General features: G+C 49.1%; 1 protein-coding gene across 1 annotated transcript in view; it reads right to left on the bottom strand.

The window, feature by feature from the left end:
• The window catches only part of vps13c (vacuolar protein sorting 13 homolog C), a 359,723-nt gene that overhangs the window by 256,684 nt on the left and 77,956 nt on the right, over positions 1-25,083 (bottom strand). Inside the window, exons 31-46 of the mRNA XM_079245724.1 lie at positions 24,357-24,504; positions 24,017-24,133; positions 23,836-23,936; positions 23,370-23,537; positions 23,002-23,037; positions 21,342-21,646; positions 20,257-20,401; positions 20,083-20,182; positions 19,894-20,012; positions 19,654-19,810; positions 19,498-19,577; positions 19,357-19,416; positions 19,028-19,181; positions 18,833-18,952; positions 18,651-18,754; positions 18,315-18,482 (exon numbers count right to left, since the gene is read on the bottom strand). Coding sequence (XP_079101850.1) covers positions 18,315-18,482; positions 18,651-18,754; positions 18,833-18,952; positions 19,028-19,181; positions 19,357-19,416; positions 19,498-19,577; positions 19,654-19,810; positions 19,894-20,012; positions 20,083-20,182; positions 20,257-20,401; positions 21,342-21,646; positions 23,002-23,037; positions 23,370-23,537; positions 23,836-23,936; positions 24,017-24,133; positions 24,357-24,504 — 2,082 coding nt within the window. The remainder of the gene's footprint in view (positions 1-18,314; positions 18,483-18,650; positions 18,755-18,832; positions 18,953-19,027; positions 19,182-19,356; positions 19,417-19,497; positions 19,578-19,653; positions 19,811-19,893; positions 20,013-20,082; positions 20,183-20,256; positions 20,402-21,341; positions 21,647-23,001; positions 23,038-23,369; positions 23,538-23,835; positions 23,937-24,016; positions 24,134-24,356; positions 24,505-25,083) is intronic.

The raw sequence follows: 25,083 nt of genomic DNA, 5'->3' as shown, positions 1-25,083 counted from the left end.
ACTGGAAGTGGACATGAAACTGGACTGGAACGGGACTGGAAGTGGACATGAAACTGGATTGGAATGGGACTGGAAGTGGACATGAAACTGGATTGGAATGGGACTGGAAATGGACATGTAACTGGATTGGAATGGGACTGGAAGTGGACATGAAGGTGGATGGAAATGGGACTGGAAGTGGACATGAAACTGGATTGGAATGGGACCGGAAGTGGTCATGAAGGTGGATGGAAATGGGACTGGAAGTGGACATGAAACTGGATTGGAACGGGACTGGAAGTGGACATGAAACTGGATTGGAACGGGACCGGAAGTGGACATGAAGGTGGATGGAAATGGGACTGGAAGTGGACATGAAACTGGATTGGAATGGGACCGGAAGTGGTCATGAAGGTGGATGGAAATGGGACTGGAAGTGGACATGAAACTGGATTGGAACGGGACTGGAAGTGGACATGAAACTGGATTGGAATGGGACCGGAAGTGGACATGAAACTGGATGGAAACGGGACTGGAAGTGGACATGAAGGTGGATGGAAATGGGACTGGAAGTGGACATGAAGATGGATGGAAATGGGACTGGAAGTGGACATGAAACTGGATTGGAATGGGACCGGAAGTGGTCATGAAGGTGGATGGAAACGGGACTGGAAGTGGACATGAAACTGGATTGGAATGGGACTGGAAGTGGACATGAAACTGGATTGGAATGGGACTGGAAGTGGTCATGAAGGTGGATGGAAACGGGACTGGAAGTGGTCATGAAGGTGGATGGAAACGGGACCGGAAGTGGTCATGAAGGTGGATGGAAACGGGACTGGAAGTGGACATGAAACTGGATTGGAATGGGACTGGAAGTGGTCATGAAGGTGGATGGAAACGGGACTGGAAGTGGACATGAAACTGGATTGGAATGGGACTGGAAGTGGTCATGAAAGTGGATGGAAATGTGACTGGAAGTGGACATAAAACTGGATGGAAATGGGACTGGAAGTGGACATGAAACTGGATGGAAACGGGATTGGAAGTGGACATGAAGGTGGATGGAAATGGGACTGGAAGTGGACATAAAACTGGATGGAAACGGGACTGGAAGTGGACATGAAACTGGATTGGAATGGGACTGGAAGTGGACATGAAACTGGATTGGAATGGGACTGGAAGTGGACATGAAACTGGATGGAAACGGGAGTGGAAGTGGACATGAAACTGGATTGGAATGGGACTGGAAGTGGACATGAAACTGGATAGAAATGGGACTGGAAGTGGACATGAAGGTGGATGGAAATGGGACTGGAAGTGGTCATGAAGGTGGATGAAAACGGGACTGGAAGTGGACATGAAACTGGATTGGAATGGGACTGGAAGTGGACATGAAGGTGGATGGAAATGGGACTGGAAGTGGTCATGAAGGTGGATGGAAAAAGGAATGGAAGTGGACATGAAGGTGGATGGAAATGGGACTGGAAGTGGACATAAAACTGGATGGAAATGGGACTGGAAGTGGATATGAAACTGGATTGGAATGGGACTGGAAGTGGACATGAAGGTGGATGGAAATGGGACTGGAAGTGGACATGAAGGTGGATGGAAATGGGACTGGAAGTGGACATGAAGGTGGATGGAAACGGGACTGGAAGTGGACATGAAACTGGATTGGAATGGGACTGGAAGTGGACATGAAACTGGATTGGAATGGGACTGGAAGTGGACATGAAGGTGGATGAAAACGGGACTGGAAGTGGACATAAAACTGGATTGGAATGGGACTGGAAGTGGACATGAAGGTGGATGGAAATGGGACTGGAAGTGGACATGAAACTGGATTGGAATGGGACCGGAAGTGGTCATGAAGGTGGATGGACACGGGACTGGAAGTGGACATGAAACTGGATTGGAACGGGACTGGAAGTGGACATGAAACTGGATTGGAACGGGACTGGAAGTGGACATGAAGGTGGATGGAAATGGGACTGGAAGTGGACATGAAACTGGATTGGAACGGGACTGGAAGTGGACATGAAACTGGATTGGAATGGGACTGGAAGTGGACATGAAACTGGATTGGAATGGGACTGGAAATGGACTTGAAACTGGATTGGAATGGGACTGGAAGTGGACATGAAACTGGATTGGAATGCGAATGGAAGTGGACATGAAGGTGGATGGAAACGGGACTGGAAGTGGACATGAAACTGGATTGGAATGGGACTGGAAGTGGACATGAAACTGGATTGGAATGGGACTGGAAGTGGACATGAAGGTGGATGGAAATGGGACTGGAAGTGGACATGAAGGTGGATGGAATGGGACTGGAAGTGGACATGAAACTGGATTGGAATGGGACTGGAAGTGGTCATGAAGGTGGATGGAAACGGGACTGGAAGTGGTCATGAAGGTGGATGGAAACGGGACCGGAAGTGGTCATGAAGGTGGATGGAAACGGGACTGGAAGTGGTCATGAAGGTGGGTGGAAACGGGACCGGAAGTGGTCATGAAGGTGGATGGAAACGGGACTGGAAGTGGACATGAAACTGGATTGGAATGGGACTGGAAGTGGTCATGAAGGTGGATGGAAACGGGACTGGAAGTGGACATGAAACTGGATTGGAATGGGACTGGAAGTGGTCATGAAAGTGGATGGAAATGGGACTGGAAGTGGACATAAAACTGTATGGAAATGGGACTGGAAGTGGACATGAAACTGGATGGAAACGGGATTGAAAGTGGACATGAAACTGGATGGAAACGGGATTGAAAGTGGACATGAAGGTGGATGGAAATGGGACTGGAAGTGGACATAAAACTGGATGGAAACGGGACTGGAAGTGGACATGAAACTGGATTGGAATGGGACTGGAAGTGGACATGAAGGTGGATGGAAACGGGACTGGAAGTGGACATAAAACTGGATGGAAACGGGACTGGAAGTGGACATGAAACTGGATTGGAATGGGACTGGAAGTGGACATGAAGGTGGATGGAAATGGGACTGGAAGTGGACATGAAGGTGGATGGAAATGGGACTGGAAGTGGACATGAAACTGGATTGGAATGGGACTGGAAGTGGTCATGAAGGTGGATGGAAACGGGACTGGAAGTGGACATGAAACTGGATTGGAATGGGACTGGAAGTGGTCATGAAAGTGGATGGAAATGGGACTGGAAGTGGACATAAAACTGTATGGAAATGGGACTGGAAGTGGACATGAAACTGGATGGAAACGGGATTGAAAGTGGACATGAAACTGGATGGAAACGGGATTGAAAGTGGACATGAAGGTGGATGGAAATGGGACTGGAAGTGGACATAAAACTGGATGGAAACGGGACTGGAAGTGGACATGAAACTGGATTGGAATGGGACTGGAAGTGGACATGAAGGTGGATGGAAACGGGACTGGAAGTGGACATAAAACTGGATGGAAACGGGACTGGAAGTGGACATGAAGGTGGATGGAAATGGGACTGGAAGTGGACATGAAACTGGATTGGAATGGGACTGGAAGTGGTCATGAAAGTGGATGGAAATGGGACTGGAAGTGGACATGAAACTGGATTGGAATGGGACTGGAAGTGGTCATGAAAGTGGATGGAAATGGGACTGGAAGTGGACATGAAACTGGATTGGAATGGGACTGGAAGTGGACATGAAGGTGGATGGAAATGGGACTGGAAGTGGACATGAAACTGGATTGGAATGGGACTGGAAGTGGTCATGAAAGTGGATGGAAATGGGACTGGAAGTGGACATGAAACTGGATTGGAATGGGACTGGAAGTGGACATGAAACTGGATTGGAATGGGACTGGAAGTGGACATGAAACTGGATTGGAATGGGACTGGAAGTGGACATGAAGGTGGATGGAAATGGGACTGGAAGTGGACATGAAGGTGGATGGAAATGGGACTGGAAGTGGACATGAAGGTGGATGGAAATGGGACTGGAAGTGGACATGAAACTGGATTGGAACGGGACTGGAAGTGGACATGAAACTGGATTGGAATGGGACTGGAAGTGGACATGAAACTGGATTGGAATGGGACTGGAAATGGACATGAAACTGGATTGGAATGGGACTGGAAGTGGACATGAAACTGGATTGGAATGCGACTGGAAGTGGACATGAAGGTGGATGGAAACGGGACTGGAAGTGGACATGAAACTGGATGGAAACGGGACTGGAAGTGGACATGAAACTGGATTGGAATGGGACTGGAAGTGGACATGAAACTGGATTGGAATGGGACTGGAAGTGGACATGAAGGTGGATGGAAATGGGACTGGAAGTGGACATGAAACTGGATTGGAATGGGACCGGAAGTGGTCATGAAGGTGGATGGAAATGGGACTGGAAGTGGACATGAAACTGGATTGGAACGGGACTGGAAGTGGACATGAAACTGGATTGGAATGGGACTGGAAGTGGACATGAAACTGGATGGAAACGGGACTGGAAGTGGACATGAAGGTGGATGGAAATGGGACTGGAAGTGGACATGAAGATGGATGGAAATGGGACTGGAAGTGGACATGAAACTGGATTGGAATGGGACCGGAAGTGGTCATGAAGGTGGATGGAAACGGGACTGGAAGTGGACATGAAACTGGATTGGAATGGGACTGGAAGTGGACATGAAACTGGATTGGAATGGGACTGGAAGTGGTCATGAAGGTGGATGGAATGGGACTGGAAGTGGTCATGAAGGTGGATGGAAACGGGACCGGAAGTGGTCATGAAGGTGGATGGAAACGGGACTGGAAGTGGACATGAAACTGGATTGGAATGGGACTGGAAGTGGTCATGAAAGTGGATGGAAATGGGACTGGAAGTGGACATGAAACTGGATTGGAATGGGACTGGAAGTGGACATGAAACTGGATTGGAATGGGACTGGAAGTGGACATGAAACTGGATTGGAATGGGACTGGAAGTGGACATGAAGGTGGATGGAAATGGGACTGGAAGTGGACATGAAGGTGGATGGAAATGGGACTGGAAGTGGACATGAAGGTGGATGGAAATGGGACTGGAAGTGGACATGAAACTGGATTGGAACGGGACTGGAAGTGGACATGAAACTGGATTGGAATGGGACTGGAAGTGGACATGAAACTGGATTGGAATGGGACTGGAAATGGACATGAAACTGGATTGGAATGGGACTGGAAGTGGACATGAAACTGGATTGGAATGCGACTGGAAGTGGACATGAAGGTGGATGGAAACGGGACTGGAAGTGGACATGAAACTGGATGGAAACGGGACTGGAAGTGGACATGAAACTGGATTGGAATGGGACTGGAAGTGGACATGAAACTGGATTGGAATGGGACTGGAAGTGGACATGAAGGTGGATGGAAATGGGACTGGAAGTGGACATGAAACTGGATTGGAATGGGACCGGAAGTGGTCATGAAGGTGGATGGAAATGGGACTGGAAGTGGACATGAAACTGGATTGGAACGGGACTGGAAGTGGACATGAAACTGGATTGGAATGGGACTGGAAGTGGACATGAAACTGGATGGAAACGGGACTGGAAGTGGACATGAAGGTGGATGGAAATGGGACTGGAAGTGGACATGAAGATGGATGGAAATGGGACTGGAAGTGGACATGAAACTGGATTGGAATGGGACCGGAAGTGGTCATGAAGGTGGATGGAAACGGGACTGGAAGTGGACATGAAACTGGATTGGAATGGGACTGGAAGTGGACATGAAACTGGATTGGAATGGGACTGGAAGTGGTCATGAAGGTGGATGGAATGGGACTGGAAGTGGTCATGAAGGTGGATGGAAACGGGACCGGAAGTGGTCATGAAGGTGGATGGAAACGGGACTGGAAGTGGACATGAAACTGGATTGGAATGGGACTGGAAGTGGTCATGAAGGTGGATGGAAACGGGACTGGAAGTGGACATAAAACTGGATGGAAACGGGACTGGAAGTGGACATGAAACTGGATTGGAATGGGACTGGAAGTGGACATGAAGGTGGATGGAAACGGGACCGGAAGTGGTCATGAAGGTGGATGGAAACGGGACTGGAAGTGGACATGAAACTGGATTGGAATGGGACTGGAAGTGGTCATGAAGGTGGATGGAAACGGGACTGGAAGTGGACATGAAACTGGATTGGAATGGGACTGGAAGTGGTCATGAAAGTGGATGGAAATGGGACTGGAAGTGGACATAAAACTGGATGGAAATGGGTCTGGAAGTGGACATGAAACTGGATGGAAACGGGATTGGAAGTGGACATGAAGGTGGATGGAAATGGGACTGGAAGTGGACATAAAACTGGATGGAAACGGGACTGGAAGTGGACATGAAACTGGATTGGAATGGGACTGGAAGTGGACATGAAGGTGGATGGAAACGGGACTGGAAGTGGACATAAAACTGGATGGAAACGGGACTGGAAGTGGACATGAAACTGGATTGGAATGGGACTGGAAGTGGACATGAAGGTGGATGGAAATGGGACTGGAAGTGGACATGAAACTGGATGGAAATGGGACTGGAAGTGGACATGAAACTGGATTGGAATGGGACTGGAAGTGGACATGAAACTGGATTGGAATGGGACTGGAAGTGGACATGAAGGTGGATGGAAATGGGACTGGAAGTGGACATGAAGGTGGATGGAAATGGGACTGGAAGTGGACATGAAGGTGGATGGAAATGGGACTGGAAGTGGACATGAAACTGGATTGGAACGGGACTGGAAGTGGACATGAAACTGGATTGGAACGGGACCGGAAGTGGACATGAAACTGGATGGAAACGGGACTGGAAGTGGACATGAAGGTGGATGGAAATGGGACTGGAAGTGGACATGAAGATGGATGGAAATGGGACTGGAAGTGGACATGAAACTGGATTGGAATGGGACCGGAAGTGGTCATGAAGGTGGATGGAAACGGGACTGGAAGTGGACATGAAACTGGATTGGAATGGGACTGGAAGTGGACATGAAACTGGATTGGAATGGGACTGGAAGTGGTCATGAAGGTGGATGGAAACGGGACTGGAAGTGGTCATGAAGGTGGATGGAAACGGGACCGGAAGTGGTCATGAAGGTGGATGGAAACGGGACTGGAAGTGGACATGAAACTGGATTGGAATGGGACTGGAAGTGGTCATGAAGGTGGATGGAAACGGGACTGGAAGTGGACATGAAACTGGATTGGAATGGGACTGGAAGTGGTCATGAAAGTGGATGGAAATGGGACTGGAAGTGGACATAAAACTGGATGGAAATGGGACTGGAAGTGGACATGAAACTGGATGGAAACGGGATTGGAAGTGGACATGAAGGTGGATGGAAATGGGACTGGAAGTGGACATAAAACTGGATGGAAACGGGACTGGAAGTGGACATGAAACTGGATTGGAATGGGACTGGAAGTGGACATGAAACTGGATTAGAATGGGACTGGAAGTGGACATGAAACTGGATGGAAACGGGAGTGGAAGTGGACATGAAACTGGATTGGAATGGGACTGGAAGTGGACATGAAACTGGATAGAAATGGGACTGGAAGTGGACATGAAGGTGGATGGAAATGGGACTGGAAGTGGTCATGAAGGTGGATGAAAACGGGACTGGAAGTGGACATGAAACTGGATTGGAATGGGACTGGAAGTGGACATGAAGGTGGATGGAAATGGGACTGGAAGTGGTCATGAAGGTGGATGGAAACGGGACTGGAAGTGGTCATGAAGGTGGATGGAAACAGGAATGGAAGTGGACATGAAGGTGGATGGAAATGGGACTGGAAGTGGACATAAAACTGGATGGAAATGGGACTGGAAGTGGACATGAAACTGGATTGGAATGGGACTGGAAGTGGACATGAAGGTGGATGGAAATGGGACTGGAAGTGGACATGAAGGTGGATGGAAATGGGACTGGAAGTGGTCATGAAAGTGGATGGAAACGGGACTGGAAGTGGACATGAAACTGGATTGGAATGGGACTGGAAGTGGACATGAAACTGGATTGGAATGGGACTGGAAGTGGACATGAAACTGGATTGGAATGGGACTGGAAGTGGACATGAAGGTGGATGGAAATGGGACTGGAAGTGGACATGAAACTGGATTGGAATGGGACCGGAAGTGGTCATGAAGGTGGATGGAAATGGGACTGGAAGTGGACATGAAACTGGATTGGAACGGGACTGGAAGTGGACATGAAACTGGATTGGAATGGGACTGGAAGTGGACATGAAACTGGATGGAAACGGGACTGGAAGTGGACATGAAGGTGGATGGAAATGGGACTGGAAGTGGACATGAAGATGGATGGAAATGGGACTGGAAGTGGACATGAAACTAGATTGGAATGGGACCGGAAGTGGTCATGAAGGTGGATGGAAACGGGACTGGAAGTGGACATGAAACTGGATTGGAATGGGACTGGAAGTGGTCATGAAAGTGGATGGAAACGGGACTGGAAGTGGACATGAAACTGGATTGGAATGGGACTGGAAGTGGACATGAAGGTGGATGGAAACGGGACTGGAAGTGGACATGAAACTGGATTGGAATGGGACTGGAAGTGGTCATGAAGGTGGATGGAAACGGGACTGGAAGTGGACATGAAACTGGATTGGAATGGGACTGGAAGTGGTCATGAAAGTGGATGGAAATGGGACTGGAAGTGGACATAAAACTGGATGGAAATGGGTCTGGAAGTGGACATGAAACTGGATGGAAACGGGATTGGAAGTGGACATGAAGGTGGATGGAAATGGGACTGGAAGTGGACATAAAACTGGATGGAAACGGGACTGGAAGTGGACATGAAACTGGATTGGAATGGGACTGGAAGTGGACATGAAGGTGGATGGAAACGGGACTGGAAGTGGACATAAAACTGGATGGAAACGGGACTGGAAGTGGACATGAAACTGGATTGGAATGGGACTGGAAGTGGACATGAAGGTGGATGGAAATGGGACTGGAAGTGGACATGAAGGTGGATGGAAATGGGACTGGAAGTGGACATGAAACTGGAGTGGAATGGGACTGGAAGTGGTCATGAAAGTGGATGGAAATGGGACTGGAAGTGGACATGAAACTGGATTGGAATGGGACTGGAAGTGGACATGAAACTGGATTGGAATGGGACTGGAAGTGGACATGAAACTGGATTGGAATGGGACTGGAAGTGGACATGAAGGTGGATGGAAATGGGACTGGAAGTGGACATGAAGGTGGATGGAAATGGGACTGGAAGTGGACATGAAGGTGGATGGAAATGGGACTGGAAGTGGACATGAAACTGGATTGGAACGGGACTGGAAGTGGACATGAAACTGGATTGGAACGGGACCGGAAGTGGACATGAAACTGGATGGAAACGGGACTGGAAGTGGACATGAAGGTGGATGGAAATGGGACTGGAAGTGGACATGAAGATGGATGGAAATGGGACTGGAAGTGGACATGAAACTGGATTGGAATGGGACCGGAAGTGGTCATGAAGGTGGATGGAAACGGGACTGGAAGTGGACATGAAACTGGATTGGAATGGGACTGGAAGTGGACATGAAACTGGATTGGAATGGGACTGGAAGTGGTCATGAAGGTGGATGGAAACGGGACTGGAAGTGGTCATGAAGGTGGATGGAAACGGGACCGGAAGTGGTCATGAAGGTGGATGGAAACGGGACTGGAAGTGGACATGAAACTGGATTGGAATGGGACTGGAAGTGGTCATGAAGGTGGATGGAAACGGGACTGGAAGTGGACATGAAACTGGATTGGAATGGGACTGGAAGTGGTCATGAAAGTGGATGGAAATGGGACTGGAAGTGGACATAAAACTGGATGGAAATGGGACTGGAAGTGGACATGAAACTGGATGGAAACGGGATTGGAAGTGGACATGAAGGTGGATGGAAATGGGACTGGAAGTGGACATAAAACTGGATGGAAACGGGACTGGAAGTGGACATGAAACTGGATTGGAATGGGACTGGAAGTGGACATGAAACTGGATTAGAATGGGACTGGAAGTGGACATGAAACTGGATGGAAACGGGAGTGGAAGTGGACATGAAACTGGATTGGAATGGGACTGGAAGTGGACATGAAACTGGATAGAAATGGGACTGGAAGTGGACATGAAGGTGGATGGAAATGGGACTGGAAGTGGTCATGAAGGTGGATGGAAATGGGACTGGAAGTGGACATGAAACTGGATTGGAATGGGACTGGAAGTGGTCATGAAAGTGGATGGAAATGGGACTGGAAGTGGACATGAAACTGGATTGGAATGGGACTGGAAGTGGACATGAAACTGGATTGGAATGGGACTGGAAGTGGACATGAAACTGGATTGGAATGGGACTGGAAGTGGACATGAAGGTGGATGGAAATGGGACTGGAAGTGGACATGAAGGTGGATGGAAATGGGACTGGAAGTGGACATGAAACTGGATGGAAATGGGACTGGAAGTGGACATGAAACTGGATTGGAATGGGACTGGAAGTGGTCATGAAGGTGGATGGAAACGGGACTGGAAGTGGACATGAAACTGGATTGGAATGGGACTGGAAGTGGTCATGAAACTGGATGGAAATGGGACTGGAAGTGGACATAAAACTGGATGGAAATGGGACTGGAAGTGGACATGAAACTGGATGGAAACGGGATTGGAAGTGGACATGAAGGTGGATGGAAATGGGACTGGAAGTGGTCATGAAGGTGGATGGAAATGGGACTGGAAGTGGACATGAAACTGGATTGGAATGGGACTGGAAGTGGTCATGAAAGTGGATGGAAATGGGACTGGAAGTGGACATGAAACTGGATTGGAATGGGACTGGAAGTGGACATGAAACTGGATTGGAATGGGACTGGAAGTGGACATGAAACTGGATTGGAATGGGACTGGAAGTGGACATGAAGGTGGATGGAAATGGGACTGGAAGTGGACATGAAGGTGGATGGAAATGGGACTGGAAGTGGACATGAAACTGGATGGAAATGGGACTGGAAGTGGACATGAAACTGGATTGGAATGGGACTGGAAGTGGTCATGAAGGTGGATGGAAACGGGACTGGAAGTGGACATGAAACTGGATTGGAATGGGACTGGAAGTGGTCATGAAACTGGATGGAAATGGGACTGGAAGTGGACATAAAACTGGATGGAAATGGGACTGGAAGTGGACATGAAACTGGATGGAAACGGGATTGGAAGTGGACATGAAGGTGGATGGAAATGGGACTGGAAGTGGACATAAAACTGGATGGAAACGGGACTGGAAGTGGACATGAAACTGGATTGGAATGGGACTGGAAGTGGACATGAAACTGGATTGGAATGGGACTGGAAGTGGACATGAAACTGGATGGAAACGGGAGTGGAAGTGGACATGAAACTGGATTGGAATGGGACTGGAAGTGGACATGAAACTGGATAGAAATGGGACTGGAAGTGGACATGAAGGTGGATGGAAATGGGACTGGAAGTGGTCATGAAGGTGGATGAAAACGGGACTGGAAGTGGACATGAAACTGGATTGGAATGGGACTGGAAGTGGACATGAAGGTGGATGGAAATGGGACTGGAAGTGGTCATGAAGGTGGATGGAAACGGGACTGGAAGTGGTCATGAAGGTGGATGGAAACAGGAATGGAAGTGGACATGAAGGTGGATGGAAATGGGACTGGAAGTGGACATAAAACTGGATGGAAATGGGACTGGAAGTGGACATGAAACTGGATTGGAATGGGACTGGAAGTGGACATGAAGGTGGATGGAAATGGGACTGGAAGTGGTCATGAAGGTGGATGGAAACGGGACTGGAAGTGGACATGAAACTGGATTGGAATGGGACTGGAAGTGGACATGAAACTGGATTGGAATGGGACTGGAAGTGGACATGAAGGTGGATGAAAACGGGACTGGAAGTGGACATAAAACTGGATTGGAATGGGACTGGAAGTGGACATGAAGGTGGATGGAAATGGGACTGGAAGTGGACATGAAACTGGATTGGAATGGGACCGGAAGTGGTCATGAAGGTGGATGGACACGGGACTGGAAGTGGACATGAAACTGGATTGGAACGGGACTGGAAGTGGACATGAAACTGGATTGGAACGGGACTGGAAGTGGACATGAAGGTGGATGGAAATGGGACTGGAAGTGGACATGAAACTGGATTGGAACGGGACTGGAAGTGGACATGAAACTGGATTGGAATGGGACTGGAAGTGGACATGAAACTGGATTGGAACGGGACTGGAAATGGACATGAAACTGGATTGGAATGGGACTGGAAGTGGACATGAAACTGGATTGGAATGCGACTGGAAGTGGACATGAAGGTGGATGGAAACGGGACTGGAAGTGGACATGAAACTGGATTGGAATGGGACTGGAAGTGGACATGAAACTGGATTGGAATGGGACTGGAAGTGGACATGAAGGTGGATGGAAATGGGACTGGAAGTGGACATGAAACTGGATTGGAATGGGACCGGAAGTGGTCATGAAGGTGGATGGAAATGGGACTGGAAGTGGACATGAAACTGGATTGGAACGGGACTGGAAGTGGACATGAAGGTGGATGGAAATGGGACTGGAAGTGGACATGAAACTGGATTGGAATGGGACTGGAAGTGGTCATGAAGGTGGATGGAAACGGGACTGGAAGTGGTCATGAAGGTGGATGGAAACGGGACCGGAAGTGGTCATGAAGGTGGATGGAAACGGGACTGGAAGTGGTCATGAAGGTGGATGGAAATGGGACCGGAAGTGGTCATGAAGGTGGATGGAAACGGGACTGGAAGTGGACATGAAACTGGATTGGAATGGGACTGGAAGTGGTCATGAAGGTGGATGGAAACGGGACTGGAAGTGGACATGAAACTGGATTGGAATGGGACTGGAAGTGGTCATGAAAGTGGATGGAAATGGGACTGGAAGTGGACATAAAACTGGATGGAAATGGGACTGGAAGTGGACATGAAACTGGATGGAAACGGGATTGGAAGTGGACATGAAGGTGGATGGAAATGGGACTGGAAATGGACATAAAACTGGATGGAAACGGGACTGGAAGTGGACATGAAACTGGATTGGAATGGGACTGGAAGTGGACATGAAGGTGGATGGAAACGGGACTGGAAGTGGACATGAAGGTGGATGGAAACGGGACTGGAAGTGGACATAAAACTGGATGGAAACGGGACTGGAAGTGGACATGAAACTGGATTGGAATGGGACTGGAAGTGGACATGAAGGTGGATGGAAATGGGACTGGAAGTGGACATGAAGGTGGATGGAAATGGGACTGGAAGTGGACATGAAACTGGATTGGAATGGGACTGGAAGTGGTCATGAAAGTGGATGGAAATGGGACTGGAAGTGGACATGAAACTGGATTGGAATGGGACTGGAAGTGGACATGAAACTGGATTGGAATGGGACTGGAAGTGGACATGAAACTGGATTGGAATGGGACTGGAAGTGGACATGAAGGTGGATGGAAATGGGACTGGAAGTGGACATGAAGGTGGATGGAAATGGGACTGGAAGTGGACATGAAACTGGATGGAAATGGGACTGGAAGTGGACATGAAACTGGATGGAAACGGGACTGGAAGTGGACATGAAGGTGGATGGAAATGGGACTGGAAGTGGACATGAAACTTGATTGGAATGGGACTGGAAGTGGACATGAAACTGGATGGAAATGGGACTGGAAGTGGACATGAAGGTGGATGGAAACGGGACTGGAAGTGGACATGAAACTGAATGGAAACGGGACTGGAAGTGGACATGAAGGTGGATGGAAACGGGACTGGAAGTGGACATGAAGGTGGATGGAAACGGGACTGGAAGTGGACATGAAACTGGATGGAAACGGGACTGGAAGTGGACATGAAACTGAATGGAAACGGGACTGGAAGTGGACATGAAGGTGGATGGAAATGGGACTGGAAGTGGACATGAAGGTGGATGGAAATGGGACTGGAAGTGGACATGAAACTGGATGGAAATGGGACTGGAAGTGGACATGAAACTGGATGGAAACGGGACTGGAAGTGGACATAAAACTGGATGGAAATGGGACTGGAAGTGGACATGAAGGTGGATGGAAACGGGACTGGAAGTGGACATGAAGGTGGATGGAAATGGGACTGGAAGTGGACATGAAACTTGATTGGAATGGGACTGGAAGTGGACATGAAACTGGATGGAAACGTGACTGGAAGTGGACATGAAGGTGGATGGAAACGGGACTGGAAGTGGACATGAAACTGAATGGAAACGGGACTGGAAGTGGACATGAAGGTGGATGGAAACGGGACTGGAAGTGGACATGAAACTGGATGGAAACGGGACTGAAAGTGGACATGAAACTGGATTGGAATGGGACTGGAAGTGGACATGAAACTGGATAGAAATGGGACTGGAAGTGGACATGAAACTGGATTGGAATGGGACTGGAAGTGGACATGAAACTGGATTGGAATGGGACTGGAAGTGGACATGAAACTGGATTGGAATGGGACTGGAAGTGGACATGAAACTGGATGGAAACGGGACTGGAAGTGGACATGAAACTGGATTGGAATGGGACTGGAAGTGGACATGAAACTGGATTGGAATGGGACTGGAAGTGGACATGAAGGTTGATGAAAACGGGACTGGAAGTGGACATAAAACTGGATTGGAATGGGACTGGAAGTGGACATGAAGGTGGATGGAAATGGGACTGGAAGTGGACATGAAACTGGATTGGAATGGGACCGGAAGTGGTCATGAAGGTGGATGGAAATGGGACTGGAAGTGGACATAAAACTGGATGGAAATGGGACTGGAAGTGGACATGAAACTGGATGGAAACGGGATTGGAAGTGGACATGAAGGTGGATGGAAATGGGACTCGAAGTGGACATGAAGGTGGATGGAAACGGGACTGGAAGTGGACATGAAACTGGATTGGAATGGGACTGGAAGTGGACATGAAGGTGGATGGAAACGGGACTGGAAGTGGACATGAAGGTGGATGGAAATGGGACTGGAAGTGGACATAAAACTGGATGGAAATGGGACTGGAAGTGGACATGAAACTGGATTGGAATGGGACTGGAAGTGGACATGAAGGTGGATGGAAATGGGACTGGAAGTGGTCACGAAGCTGGATGGAAACGGGACTGGAAGTGGTCATGAAGGTGGATGGAAACGGGACTGGAAGTGGACATGAAGGTGGATGGAAATGGGACTGGAAGTGGACATAAAACTGGTTTGGAATGGGACTGGAAGTGGACATGAAACTGGATTGGAATGGGACTGGAAGTGGACATGAAGGTGGATGGAAATGGGACTGGAAGTGGACATGAAGGTGGATGGAAACGGGACTGGAAGTGGTCATGAAGGTGGATGGAAACGGGACTGGAAGTGGACATGAAGGTGGATGGAAATGGGACTGGAAGTGGACATAAAACTGGATGGAAATGGGACTGGAAGTGGACATGAAACTGGATTGGAATGGGACTGGAAGTGGACATGAAACTGGATGGAAACGGGACTGGAAGTGGACATGAAACTGGATTGGAATGGGACTGGAAGTGGACATGAAACTGGATGGAAACGGGACTGGAAGTGGACATGAAACTGGATTGGAATGGGACTGGAAGTGGACATGAAACTGGATTGGAATGGGACTGGAAGTGGACATGAAGGTTGATGAAAACGGGACTGGAAGTGGACATAAAACTGGATTGGAATGGGACTGGAAGTGGACATGAAGGTGGATGGAAATGGGACTGGAAGTGGACATGAAACTGGATGGAAACGGGACTGGAAGTGGACATAAAACTGGATGGAAATGGGACTGGAAGTGGACATGAAGGTGGATGGAAACGGGACTGGAAGTGGACATGAAGGTGGATGGAAATGGGACTGGAAGTGGACATGAAACTTGATTGGAATGGGACTGGAAGTGGACATGAAACTGGATGGAAACGGGACTGGAAGTGGACATGAAGGTGGATGGAAACGGGACTGGAAGTGGACATGAAACTGAATGGAAACGGGACTGGAAGTGGACATGAAGGTGGATGGAAACGGGACTGGAAGTGGACATGAAGGTGGATGGAAACGGGACTGGAAGTGGACATGAAGGTGGATGGAAACGGGACTGGAAGTGGACATGAAACTGGATGGAAACGGGACTGGAAGTGGACATGAAACTGGATTGGAATGGGACTGGAAGTGGACATGAAACTGGATAGAAATGGGACTGGAAGTGGACATGAAACTGGATTGGAATGGGACTGGAAGTGGACATGAAACTGGATTGGAATGGGACTGGAAGTGGACATGAAACTGGATGGAAACGGGACTGGAAGTGGACATGAAACTGGATTGGAATGGGACTGGAAGTGGACATGAAACTGGATGGAAACGGGACTGGAAGTGGACATGAAACTGGATTGGAATGGGACTGGAAGTGGACATGAAGGTGGATGGAAATGGGACTGGAAGTGGACATGAAGGTGGATGGAAACGGGACTGGAAGTGGTCATGAAGGTGGATGGAAACGGGACTGGAAGTGGACATGAAGGTGGATGGAAATGGGACTGGAAGTGGACATGAAACTGGATTGGAATGGGACTGGAAGTGGACATGAAACTGGATGGAAATGGGACTGGAAGTGGACATGAAACTGGATTGGAATGGGACTGGAAGTGGACATGAAACTGGATGGAAACGGGACTGGAAGTGGACATGAAACTGGATTGGAATGGGACTGGAAGTGGACATGAAACTGGATGGAAACGGGACTGGAAGTGGACATGAAACTGGATTGGAATGGGACTGGAAGTGGACATGAAACTGGATTGGAATGGGACTGGAAGTGGACATGAAGGTTGATGAAAACGGGACTGGAAGTGGACATAAAACTGGATTGGAATGGGACTGGAAGTGGACATGAAGGTGGATGGAAATGGGACTGGAAGTGGACATGAAACTGGATGGAAACGGGACTGGAAGTGGACATAAAACTGGATGGAAATGGGACTGGAAGTGGACATGAAGGTGGATGGAAACGGGACTGGAAGTGGACATGAAGGTGGATGGAAATGGGACTGGAAGTGGACATGAAACTTGATTGGAATGGGACTGGAAGTGGACATGAAACTGGATGGAAACGGGACTGGAAGTGGACATGAAGGTGGATGGAAACGGGACTGGAAGTGGACATGAAGGTGGATGGAAACGGGACTGGAAGTGGACATGAAGGTGGATGGAAACGGGACTGGAAGTGGACATGAAGGTGGATGGAAACGGGACTGGAAGTGGACATGAAGGTGGATGGAAATGGGACTGGAAGTGGACATGAAACTGGATTGGAATGGGACTGGAAGTGGACATGAAACTGGATTGGAATGGGACTGGAAGTGGACATGAAACTGGATAGAAATGGGACTGGAAGTGGACATGAAACTGGATGGAAATGGGACTGGAAGTGGACATGAAACTGGATTGGAATGGGACTGGAAGTGGACATGAAACTGGATGGAAATGGGACTGGAAGTGGACATGAAACTGGATTGGAATGGGACTGGAAGTGGACATGAAACTGGATAGAAATGGGACTGGAAGTGGACATGAAACTGGATTGGAATGGGACTGGAAGTGGACATGAAACTGGATTGGAATGGGACTGGAAGTGGACATGAAACTGGATGGAAACGGGACTGGAAGTGGACATGAAACTGGATTGGAATGGGACTGGAAGTGGACATGAAACTGGATGGAAACGGGACTGGAAGTGGACATGAAACTGGATTGGAATGGGACTGGAAGTGGACATGAAACTGGATGGAAACGGGACTGGAAGTGGACATGAAGGTGGATGGAAACGGGACTGGAAGTGGACATGAAACTGGATGGAAACGGGACTGGAAGTGGACATGAAGGTGGATGGAAACGGGACTGGAAGTGGACATGAAACTGGATGGAAACGGGACTGGAAGTGGACATGAAGGTGGATGGAAACGGGACTGGAAGTGGACATGAAACTGGATGGAAACGGGACTGGAAGTGGACATGAAGGTGGATGGAAACGGGACTGGAAGTGGACATGAAACTGGATGGAAACGGGACTGGAAGTGGACATGAAACTGAATGGAAACAGGACTGGAAGTGGACATGAAGGTGGATTGGAACGGGACTGGAAGTGGTCATGAAGGTGGATGGGAATGGAACTGAAGTGGACATGAGCTGGACAGGAGCTGACAGGAATGTTCCATCTGAATGACTCACCATAAGAGACATGGCAAATTTGTGCAGGTAAATCACTTTGATGCAGCCCACATTCAGCTTTACTCTGCCATCGGTTCTGGACATGTCCTCATAACCGCCGCCCTCTGTGGCGTTGGGAGTCAGATTCATGGTAAAGCTGAAGACCTCGTCTCCCACAATTGAAATGGCCTGTAGGTCGAAGAAGAAGGGATGAAGTGAGGTAGGATTTGGAAAATCTGGAATGGTCGGGTTTGATTTGAGGGATTCCAAGACAAAGGAGAAAGGGGTCCTGCAGAATGTGTCTTAAACCATCAGTCACCATGGTGGACCTCGCAGTTTGGTTCTTTAGAACCTGACCTTCTGGTGAACACTGCTGGGATCAACATTCAGGACCACCACGTCTTGAAGGCGGGCTGATATGTGGGTCTGGGGTCCTTTCCTCAGCAGGGAGCTGGAGATACCTGAACAGATCAGAAGGATCAGAACAGACCTGATTCTGTTGGACCCCTGCACTAAAGAAGTTTGCTTTGATTACAGACCTTGAACTTTGATTTCGGCCATATTGGCGGTCTGGTCACACACCAGAACGTTGAAGACTCCAAGTGTCATCATCACCTTCAGGTCAATGACATCACAGTCCGCAGGTGAAACCGGCGCAGCTTTGGAGGAACCATCAGAAGGTGAGTTTAGACTAAGATGACATTTATGTGGGGCTGACTGGCTCTGGAACTGACCAAATTTGGCCGAAACAGTCTTGTCTTCTGTCTTGGGTTGGATGTTGGACTCTGGAGATGACACGCTATGAGAGGACAGCGCTGTGGGCAGGAAGCTGATGGCTGACAGAAGAGCCTCTGTGTGGAGCATGACATCCAGCGAGGTGAAGGTTACCTGGAGACAGAACCAATCAAGTCCAGAACCAGAACTGATCAAGTTCTGGTTCTGGACTTGCAAAGCAAAAAGTTCTGGCTTGTCATGGAGGAGGAACCTTTTCTCCCTTCCTGCACATTTCCGGTGAAAATGTTTAATTTGATGCTGGAATGGAGGACAGATTTCAGGGACGTACATTGATGGTCTGCTCCGTGTTCTGAAACCTGGTGGAGAAGTCGGGTGCAGTCTGGTCCGCCTGCCACAACACAAACAGGACATGGAGTTATTGCACAGGTGAGTCACCTGAACAAGAAGTAATCTGATTACATGTCCTCACCCTGCAGTACTGGACTTTCAGCAGCTCGTCTCCAGAATGTCCAGAAGACTGCAGGAGACACAACGGCTGTCCATTTGAGTCTGAAAAAAGACCAAATAAAAGACATGTCCACACAGGAAGTAAAGACATCTGCAGCCATGTTCTCTAAGGACTGACCTTTGAACTCTGAACACCTCAGGGACACCTTGTTGATGTAGGCAATGGCGAACATGTCGTACTTCCTGACCTTTGTGTTGACGCCGAGGTGAGCCACCTGGAAGAGCAGGAACGGCGACTCCGTCTTCTCTCTGGACTTCTTCAGAGTCAGAAGCACCTGGAGAAGAAACAGGAATCAGAAGTCGCCATGTCGGCGAGCAGAGCCAGATCCTCAGTGGGCTTCCATCAAGCCTTCAGTACCTCTTCCACTTCAAAATCCAGCAGAACATTTACAATGTTGTCATCGAGGTCTCCCGTGAGGACGGCGGCAACACCTTCAGACCCCGGGCGAACCGACTCTGCCTCAAGCTCCGCCTTCTCTGTAGAAACACCTTACATCTGTTGGTCTCCAATTGGCTGAGAGAGATCATGTGAACCAGCAGGACTTACCTCTGGTCACCTGCTTTCTGATGGCCATTCTGGGTTCCTCTCCAATGTTCTCCAGCACAATCTTCATCATCACGGCAAGGTCTTCCTCACCCAGGCTCATCTACAAGTCAGAGAAAACAGTCAGTCATCTGGTTCAAGAACCTCTCCCGGAACATCATCACTGGACAGACGTACGGTGAGGGACCGGAGGACTCCCTGGACCTGAACCACTGGGATCTTGGAAAACCAGGAAGCAGAGAGGTTTCTGGTGACCAGCAGCTCTAAGTTAATTGGCTGAAGGATCTGGACATCTGGCTCAGAGGACTCCAAAAGCATGATCCTGAAACACAGTAATATTATCCGAACTGGGTCTGACTGGCCCAGTTCTGCCTTTTTCGGTTCTGTGTGAGCCAAATCTGTCCCTGACAACTTCCTGTTAACTCCCTGTTAGCATCCTTTTAACATCCGGCTGCCTTATTGTTGACTTCCTGTTAATGTCCAACTATTTAACTGTTAACTTCCTGTTAGCTTCTAGCTAGTTAATGTTAACTTCCTGTTACTTTCCTGCTAGCTAACTGATAACTTCCTGTTAGCTTCTAGCTAACTAAGTGTTAACTTCCTGTTAGCTTCTAGCTAGTTAATGTTAACTTCCTGTTAGCTTCTAGCTAGTTAATATTAACTTCCTGTTAGCTTCTAGCCAACTAAATGTTAACTTCCTGTTAGCTTCTAGCTAGCTAACTGTTAACTTCCTGTAAACAGTAGCTAGCTAACTGTTGACTTCCTGTTCATGTCTTGCTAGCTAACTGTTGACTTGCTGTTCATGTCTTGCTAGCTAACTGTTGATTTCCTGGTCATGTCTTGCTAGCTAACTGTTGACTTCCTGGTCATGTCTTGCTAGCTAACTGTTGACTTCCTGGTCATGTCTTGCTAGCTAACTGTTGACTTCCTGTTCATGTCTTGCTAGCTAACTGTGAACTTCTCGCTACCTCACTATTATTTACCTGCTAGCTTCTTGTTAGTTTCCTGCTAGCTTCTTGTTAGTATCCGGCTAGCTTCTTGTTAGTTTCCTGCTGGCTTCTTGTTAGTTTCCTGCTAACTTCTTGTTAGTTTCCTGCTAGCTTCTTATTAGTTTCCTGCTAGCTTCTTGTTAGTTTTCTGCTAGCTTCTTGTTAGTTTCCTGCTAGGTTCCTGTTTGCTGCCTGCTAGCTTCCTGATAGTTTGTGCCAGTGTTAACGTCTCAGCTCATCGTCAGCCTCCACAGTGAGCTTTTGTCTCGGTACCTGGACAGCTTCAGCTGTGTTAGCTTGACATCCATCTTCTCCACCACTGCTGGCAGTGGGAAGCCTTCGGCTGACATCAGAGAAAAGCTGTTTCCCACTGTGATCAGACCGAGATCCACCACCAGTGCATTGTGGGAGGTGGAGGACTGAGGGATGATGATGAGGGGAGCCTTCAGCCTGATGTCCATGGACAGACGGAAAGTCTTCTGGGCGAAGTTTCTGACGCTGGACGCTGCCTTCTCGGCTGCCTGAGCCGTTGCAGCGCTCAGAGCTTCTTTAGCCATCTGGAAGTTGTCAACGAACGTCTGAAAAAGAAGAAACAAAACAGCCAGCAGGCGGTGAGACGCAGTATGGTGACATGTTTCTACAATTTAAAGCGATGCAGTGAAGAAGCAGGTCAAAAGGCCAATGTGAGGCATTCACTGCCTGCATGGTGCTAACGGTATCATTCCTGATTCACAAACACTGCAACTACAGCAGGAGCCTCGTGGAAACCAGAGGAAATGAGGCTCCTGGTGACGCTTTACATTCATCAAACAAGAATGGAAGTCAAACATGTCAGAGCAAGAAGTGATGTCACACAGGCAGGGGTCATGTGACTGAGGGGTCGTGGCTGTACGTTGCTAGGTTTATGATGGCAGCAGAGTGAACGAGTAATATGGAGGAAATGGGATCAGATTTCGGTCATTTGTGGGATCATCCAACAATCATCAGAGCGTTTGTTATGTTCACCTGACCGTTTCAGGCAGGTGGAGTCTGGGTTCATCACGGATTCACTGTTTCTGCGATGATCCGTCTATTCGCCATGAAAACTCCGGCCTTCGATATTCTACACCACCTCAGTGTCTGGGTGACAACAACAAATATGGTAAAAGACAGAACTACGTCATCACCCATGAAAGTCTCCACCTGTCTCCTCCTATAAAAGGCCATGTTGGGCGGAGTTACATATCCACCTTTCATCACCTCAAGTCCTGAGGGGCATAGCTACATCTGTAATGGTCTGCTCCTGGAACAGGCTCTGGAGGGCGGAGCTTCATCTCCACCTGGCAAAACTTGTAACAGGCTCTGGGGGGCGGAGCTTCATCTCCACCTGGCAAAACTTGTAACAGGCTCTGGGGGGCGGAGCTTCATCTCCACCTGGCAAAACTTGTAACAGGCTCTGGGGGGCGGAGCTTCATCTCCACCTGGCAAAACTTGTAACAGGCTCTGGGGGGCGGAGCTTCATCTCCACCTGGCAAAACTTGTAACAGGCTCTGGGGGGCGGAGCTTCATCTCCACCTGGCAAAACTTGTAACAGGCTCTGGGGGGCGGAGCTTCATCTCCACCTGGCAAAACTTGTAACAGGCTCTGGGGGGCGGAGCTTCATCTCCACCTGGCAAAACTTGTAACAGGCTCTGGGGGGCGGAGCTTCATCTCCACCTGGCAAAACTTGTAACAGGCTCTGGGAGCTGCTGCTGCTCTGATGTTTGTGAATGTCCAGAATTTGTTCCTGTCTGTTTCAGTCATGAACAGTTCAGATTAACCGAGTGGAGGGCAGGTTAACCTTTGGCGCCTTAAACCAGGTGGGATTTAAGGTGGAATGAGGTGTGGGATGCCTTAAACCAGGTGGGATTTAGGGTGGAATGAGGTGTGCAGGTGGACATGCTGGATGTTATACCTCATCAGCTGACGGACACTGAAAGCTAAAAGAATCCTGAAAACAAATAAACAAAAACATGAGAGACAAAACATAAAGAAAATATCCAATGGAACAAAAACACTTCAGCCAATCAGAAGATCATACCGTGTGGACCGCCCACACACTTCCTGTTTACTTCCTGGACACCTACATGTGAGTGTCTGTGTGTGTGTGTGTGTGTGTGTGTGAGTGTGTGTGTGTCTGTGTGAGTGTGTGTGTGTGTGTGTGTGTGTGAGTGTGTGTGTGTGTGTGTGTGTGTGTGTGTGAGTGTGTGTGTGTGTGTGTGTGTGTGTGTGTGTGTGTGTGTGTGTGTGTGTGTGTGTGTGTGTGTGTGTGTGTGCGCTAACCAGCAGTGACATCAGAAACTTGTGTAAATAGAGGATCTTGATGCAGCCGAGTTGCAGCTTCAGCTTCCCGTCAACCTTCGACACGTCGTCGTATCCTCGACCCTCCGTCGCCCCCGGAAACAAGGAGAGGCTGAAACTGAACACCTCCTCACTCATGATGGAGACGGTCTGGAGGAGGAGAGGAGGAGGAAGGGAAAGGAGGAAGGGAGAGGAGGAGGAAGGGAAAGGAGGAAGGGAGAGGAGGAGGAAGGGAAAGGAGGAGGAGAGGAGGAGGAAGGGAGAGGAGGAGGAGAGGAGGAGGAGGTTAGTTGAAGAGTTGAAGGTTCTTCAGGTCATCATCAGACCAGGTCTAGGTATTTTGGTCTGGTTCTGGATCCAGACCAGGTTCGGGTCTGGGTTGTGGACCCGGACCGGGTCTGGTTTCCGGTCTGGTTCTGGGTTGTGGACCGGCGGTTGTGGCTCATACCTCTCTGTGGACGGTTGCCATGGCGTCCATCACCACAAGGTTCCTGAGTCGAGCGAAGACGTCGGTCTGCTCGGCCCGCATCGACACGGACGCATCGATTCCTGCAGAAACATGACATCATCAACTTGTGGGTCATGTGACCGCAGCCGCTGGCCTTGATTGGCTGCTCAGACATCTATACCTTGAACCCTGATGTCGGCGAGGCTGCGGCAGTCGTCACACACCGTCACACGGAAGCAGCCCAACACGGCGAGCAGCCGGAAGCTGAACACGCCGCTGTCCTTCATGTCTTTCCACACTGCACACACACACACACCTGATGTCAGCGACGTGACCTCACACACACACACACACCTGATGTCAGCGACGTGACCTCACACACACACACACACCTGATGTCAGCGACGTGACCTCACACACACACACACACCTGATGTCAGCGACGTGACCTCACACACACACACACACCTGATGTCAGCGACGTGACCTCACACACACACACCTGAAAGCAGAGGACTCACCTGTTCGGCCCCGCCCCCTTTTCTCCACACAAGTCCTGGCCTCCTGGTTTCTGGCGGCGAGCCGAGGCGGCATGGCGTTGTTCAGGAAGGTGATGGTCGACAGCAGAGCGTTGGTGTGAAGGAGGAAGTCCAGAGACGAAAAGTCCACCTGGAACATGGACAGGTAAACTCCTGGAAACACCTGGAAACTCCTGAGAACACCTGAGAACACCTGGAAAAACCTGAGAACACCTGGAAACACCTGAGAACACCTGAGAACACCTGGAAACACCTGAGAACACCTGAGAACACCTGGAAACTCCTGGAAACACCTGAGAACACCTGGAAACACCTGAGAACACCTGGAAACACCTGAGAACACCTGGAAACTCCTGGAAACACCTGAGAACACCTGGAAACACCTGAGAACACCTGGAAACTCCTGGAAACACCTGAGAACACCTGGAAACACCTGGAAACACCTGAGAACACCTGGAAACACCTGAGAACACCTGGAAACACCTGAGAACACCTGAGAACACCTGGAAACACCTGAGAACACCTGAGAACACCTGGAAACTCCTGGAAACACCTGAGAACACCTGAGAACACCTGGAAACACCTGGAAACACCTGAGAACACCTGGAAACACCTGAGAACACCTGGAAACACCTGAGAACACCTGGAAACTCCTGGAAACACCTGAGAACACCTGGAAACACCTGAGAACACCTGGAAACACCTGAGA

The sequence above is a fragment of the Telmatherina bonti genome, assembly GCF_933228915.1.
Source record: "Telmatherina bonti genome assembly, chromosome: 1".
Taxonomy (NCBI): domain Eukaryota; kingdom Metazoa; phylum Chordata; class Actinopteri; order Atheriniformes; family Telmatherinidae; genus Telmatherina; species Telmatherina bonti.
This window is presented reverse-complemented; position numbering and strand designations above follow the sequence as displayed.